Source organism: Phacochoerus africanus, chromosome 10 (assembly GCF_016906955.1).
Source record: "Phacochoerus africanus isolate WHEZ1 chromosome 10, ROS_Pafr_v1, whole genome shotgun sequence".
In the NCBI taxonomy this organism is placed as follows: Eukaryota; Metazoa; Chordata; class Mammalia; order Artiodactyla; family Suidae; genus Phacochoerus; species Phacochoerus africanus.
In genome coordinates this window covers 55,473,095-55,478,854 of record NC_062553.1, presented here as the reverse complement: position 1 = coordinate 55,478,854, position 5,760 = coordinate 55,473,095, and the positions used below count along the sequence as shown (strand labels likewise).

At 45.0% G+C, this 5,760-nt stretch overlaps 1 protein-coding gene across 1 annotated transcript in view; it reads left to right on the top strand.

Moving 5' to 3' along the window:
- Nucleotides 1-143: 143 nt before the first annotated feature.
- PPAT (phosphoribosyl pyrophosphate amidotransferase) overlaps nt 144-5,760 on the top strand; it is a 49,548-nt gene continuing 43,931 nt past the window's right edge. Inside the window, exon 1 of the mRNA XM_047798513.1 lies at nt 144-437. Within this exon, the coding sequence (XP_047654469.1) occupies nt 310-437 (128 nt within the window). The 5' untranslated portion in view covers nt 144-309. The remainder of the gene's footprint in view (nt 438-5,760) is intronic.

Sequence of the window (5,760 nt, the reverse complement as noted above, 5' to 3'; positions counted from 1 at the left end):
AAAATTACCTCCCCTAAGGGCTTAGGTAAAGGACTAGCTCCACCCACGGGAGCCCTGGCCCCGCCCTAACCGCGGAGCCCGCCCTCCGCCTCCGCTCGTTGGTGGGTTATGAGGGGCGGGGCAGGGGCGGGGCGAGCTAAATCACACTCACTAGAGGGGAGCACGCGCCGCCGCAGTAGCGAGGGTCCTGCCGCCTGGAAGGAAGGGGCTTCATCCGCGCGACCCTCTGGTGCCCCAGGCCGAGCGAGCAGCTGGTTGGTGCTTAGACTCCTCCTGCGGCGGCCGCTCCCTCCACGTGCTTTCGACGACATGGAGCTGGAGGAGCTGGGGGTCCGAGAGGAGTGCGGTGTGTTCGGGTGCATTGCCTCAGGAGAGTGGCCCACGCAGCTGGATGTGCCGCACGTGATCACTCTGGGACTTGTGGGGCTGCAGCACCGGTGAGCAGCTGGCTGCGGGGTGGGGATGGCGGAGCCTGTGTCTGCATCTGCCCGAGTTCTCCACCGAGGACGGGAGGCGGGACCGCTCTCTTACCTGGACCGGCTCCCTGCGGCATCCACCAGATTGCCCAGGTGTGCGCGGAGATTACCTTGCCTCACCAGATTGCAGTCTTGTCCCTTGCAACCCTTAATGCTCTGTAGGGGCTTACCTAGCTCCAGTGTCGTGCACCCCCCATGGGTCTGGCCAGTTGGTAAGGCTCGGATTCGCTTGGACTAACCCAGTCGGGGTTCCTACCGGGCTGCTTGTGGGTTTTAATCTCCCAGAGCCTGGCGCTGTGCTTGTGATATGCTTCTGTGGTGTGACTGCGGGTCCAGGACCTAAAGCTCGTTGGTTGAGGTTTCGCGCGGAGCCTGCAACCACCACAAGCTATTGTTTGCAAGGACAGAGCTATTGAGTAGATTTGTGTATTTGAACGTAGTTGTAGCTGTTGGAAATTGGGGGTTCAAACCCGGGAAAACGGGATTAGTTGGTGTTCAAAAGGATCTACCGGTTGGGTTCTAGATCTCATATACATTAACAGAAAATAATCACAGGGAGTAGGGCATCTGCAAACAATTCATTGGTAAACGTTTTAAATAATGAATGAAAATGTTGGTAGTAAGAAAATGCCAGGATAAATCCATTCTTAAAAGAGAGAGAGGAGAGTAGTTCCTGTATGACAGAATACCTATTGATTTTGGAAAAATTGATATAGATCCCTTTGAGTTAAAAAATAACTCTGCTTCGTGATCTTTCCATTTCTTACTAATTAAACTGGAGTTGATATAAACAATTCGGTTAAGAAATATAAACCTAGATTTGACATTGTCACTGAAAGTGTTATGAAGCTTCCACAAGGCAATGATACCTCAGCAACAACTTTTAAAACAGTTAAAGGACTTGGCATTAACACTTATCAGCAATATGGGAGCAGTATATATAAATGCATTCTCAATGATCAGCTTCCCTCACCAAAATTAAATTAGAAGTAGTCTTTTTGCTCTTTTCAGGGTCCTGAATACTTGAGTGAGTTTAAGGTCTTGTGTACTCCTTGTTTACTAAGAGCTGAGAGTATCTTAGAATCTGAGATGAATCAAAAAAAGAATATTTTTAACTTGAGTGACTCCAATCTTGGGTAATTGTGGATTGACCATAATAGAGATCTTGTTTTAAAGTACATTTGCATTATTGAGAGGATTGTATAGTAACCCAGGTAAAGACCAAAAGCTATTCATGTTGTGGGCAGGTGGTCCAGAGAATATTAGATTATGACTTTCTTCAGAGAAGTGGTTTTGGATATTCTGTCATGGAAAGAGGTGGAGGGAAACAAAGGATCTTTAGAGTTGACTGGTGGTCTGTGAGAAAGATGAGAAATGACCTTGAATTTTGTTTTGGTCAGGCCTGCAGCATGAGGAAGTTCGTGGGCCAGAGGTCGAACCTGAGCCACAGCAGTGACAATACTGGATCCCTAACTTGCTGAGCCATCAGGGAACTCCCTTAACTATTTACTTTGTAGCTAAAATGGCTCAGAAAATTCCTCCCCAAGCTCTCCTCTTGAAATGTGAGCATGAAGAAAATGAGGGTGGGTTTTTTTTTGTCTTTGAGTTTTTTTAAGGAATAACTTTATTCCAGGCTACATGCCTTTTCTGCACTTGCTTTTAAGTGGAAGAATCAGATTAGAAAGTACAAGCTAAGGGCAATAAAATATGATTACTTTGTGATAATAGAGAAAATTCAGTGGATTCTGACAGGCTGCTTATTGGACAGAACAAGTATTTGTTAAACTGTGGTGATGAAAATTGACCTTGTGATAGTTTCAGTAACAGGGGCAAAAAACCCAGCAGCTTCTTGGAAACAAAGAGTCATTAAGGCTCATTGAGGTTCTTGCCCATAATCCTGTCCAATTCAAAGTTTTAAATTAGCAAACATCCTCAACCTTTAAGGGAACTGATACTGCTTCTAAGAACGTGAAAATTCCTTATGTCTAGAAGATAAAATCTTCTACTCTAAACTGATAGATAAGGGTCAAAGATTAAGAAATACTGTTTTTTTATGGTACTAATTCGAAGAATGTCAAAACCGGAAGCAGATGGGTTGTTACAGCTTAAAATAGACTTAGTTATGTACACTATGCACTGGTGGAGGAGTTAGTTATATACACTGTGCACTGTGAGAGAGTTGGTTATGGACACTCTGTACTGGTGGGGGAGTTAGTTATATACACTGCACACTGGGGAGGGAGTTAGTTATGGACACTGCTCACTGGCGGGGGAGTTAGGCACACTACACTCTGAGGAGGGAGTTAGTTATGGACACTGCTCACTGGGGAGAGAGTTAATTATGGACACTGTGCACTGGTGGGGGAGTTAGTTATATACACTGTGCACTGGCGAGGGAGTTAGTTGTGGACACTGTGCACTGGCGAGGAGTTAGTTGTGCACACTGAGCACTGGCGGGGGAGTTAATTATGCACACTGAGCACAGGGGAGAGAGTTAGTTATGGACACTGGGCACTGGTTGGGGAGTTAGTTATACACACTGCGCACTGGCGGGGGAGTTAGTCATGTACACTGTGCACTGGGGAGGGAGTTAGTTATGGACACTGCACTGGGGAGGGAGTTATGCACTGCCAGGTGGTTTTTCGTACACTGTGCACTGGCAGGTGGTTAGTTTGTACACTATGCACTTGCAGGTGGTTAGTTGTGTACAGTGCACACTGATGAGTGGTTAGTAATGTATAGTGCACACTGGTGGGTGGTTAACTGTACAGTGCACACTGACAGGTGTTTAGTTTGTACAGTGCACACTGGTGGGTGGTTAGTTGTGTACAAAGCACACTGGTGGGTGTTTAGTTTTTACACTGCACACTGGCAGGTGGTTAGTTTGTATACTGTGCATTGGCAGGTGGTTAGTTTTTACACTACACACTGGCGAGTGGTTAGTTGTGTACACTGCACACTGGCAGGTGGTGGTTTTTGCAAAATGTTCTCTCTCTCTCCTCACCCCCCTCCTCTCAATGGTTTTTAAACAATGGCAACAAGATTTGATTGATTTCACTCCCCTCTTTTTGATGAATGAATTTATCTCATATGTTTTCCTCCTAAAACATGGACTCTAGGAAAATTTCTACCAGTTTTGCATTGTATTTGGTTCTGTTTTTGTCTTAGCATAAACTTTTTTTTTTTTTTTTTGGCTTATTAGGGCCGCACTCATGGCACATGGAGGTTCCCAGGCTAGGGGTCTAATTGGAGCTACAGCTGCTGGCCTACACCACAGCCACAGCAACGCCAGATCCTTAACCCACTGAGCGAGGCCAGGGATCAAACTCATATCCTCATGGACGCTAGTTGGGTTCGTTAACTGCCGAGCCATCATGGGAACTCCTGTCTTAGCATAATCTAATCTTAAACATTTAGTCTCAAGGGTAAGGAAACACCTGAAAGTTGTAATATTATATATTTTATATGTAAAAACGAATGGAGTATCAAGTACTAGACAGTCATGCACTGGATGCTTAATCCAGATGGGTTCACCCAGGAGTACTTCTTTTTAGGAGCCTGGGTATTTGCAGATTCTTTACCATAGCTCTACTTTTTCTCTCAGGGGGACTTTTCAGTGTGAAACTTAACTAGTTGTTCTTTTCGGCTGTGAGCTGTGTGTACATGCTCGTTCATGCCAGGCTCACATAATCACCAAGTGCTTTTTTGCTCCCTAAAACATTTCAGTGGTTTTAGGGAGCACACACTCCATCATAGATCAGAAGCCTTCAACTTTAAGCCACAGTCACAGTTTATGGAGACTAGAATGATATGGAAGTATTCGAAGATTCCGTAAAAGGAATTACTAAAATTTCATAGCTTTATCTCATGAATCAACTAGTTAGTCTTTCTTGGTTAGTTAGATGAAAATGCCCTTCAGTGAATTATCATATCCCTGGGTTAGAAATTGAAGTCTACAACTGCTAAACATTTTGTCTTTTTAAGGCCACACCCACAGCAGATGGAGGTTCAGGGCTAGGGGTCGAATTGGAGCTGAAGCCGCCAGCCTACACCGCAGCCACAGCAGTGCCAGATCCGAGCCTTGCCTGCGACCTACACCACGGCTTCCAGCAACGCCGGATCCTTAACCCACTGAGTGAGGCCAGGGATTGAACCCACATCCTCATGGATACTAGTCAGTTTCTTATCCTGCTGAGCCATGACGGGAACTCCCATATCTTTTCTAAAAATTTATGACATTTACCTGATGAAGTTGGGTCACATAGGAGGTCTCATGTCTGCAGAAACATTCTGTAAAGGCTTTTGGTGCTGTTTATCTTTGAGGAAACCAATTTTTTTTTGTCTTTTTGTCTTTTTGTCTTTTCTGGTGCTACACCTGAGGCATATGGAGGTTCCCAGGCTAGGGGTCAAATTGGAGCTACAGCTGCCAGCCTACACCACAGCCACAGCAATGCTAGATCCGAGCCGAGTCTTTGACCTACACCACAGCTCATAGCAACACCGATCCTTAACCCACTGAGCAAGGGCAGGGATCAAACCCAAAACCTCATGGTTCCTAGTCGGATTCAACCACTGAGCCACGATGGGAACTCCTCTGAGGAAACCAATTTGCGGTGATCTCAGGAGCAGTTTTCTTAAGAGAAACAGCTGTTGGTTCTGCAAACAGAGTATATAACTTGATCACTGGAAAGGCACTTGCAAGAGAGAGCCACTCAGACAAACCTATGGATTAGTTCCCAGTTATCTTCATTTCTTTGCTGGAGAACACAGGCGTAACTTATCAGAGGACTTCTTTGAGTTCCAAATTAAGGCTAGGGTTAACTTTTTTGATATTTATCTCTTAGAAATAATGATCAAACATGTTACATTCCTATAGTGTTTTGCATTCCCTTAGTTAGAAGAGTCTCAAAGGACTACTGCTTTGTCACTCTGGTGAGTGCTGGCAACAGCTCTTTAACATAACACTCGAAAGCTGTCCCATGTTTCCTAGTAGCAGCTAGATCTTAGGAAAGTCTCTTCATTTCTGAACCTGTTTTCTCACCTGTTGGGCTAGACGTAGATATTTAAAGGTCCAATGCACAAAGTCATGGGGCTTGGGAGTCATACTTTTGTGTGGTTAATCCTTAGCAGTTTCCCTTTTCAACAGCATGTCTGTTAAAGGGCATTAAGAGAAGACAGAGTTGGGGCAGCTTATCTGATTTGTAATTTATATGAAAAAATGGAGAGTAAAATTTTCAATTTACTTGCGGTATAAGGGTTGTTGGGCAGGGTTGGGGAGGCACTG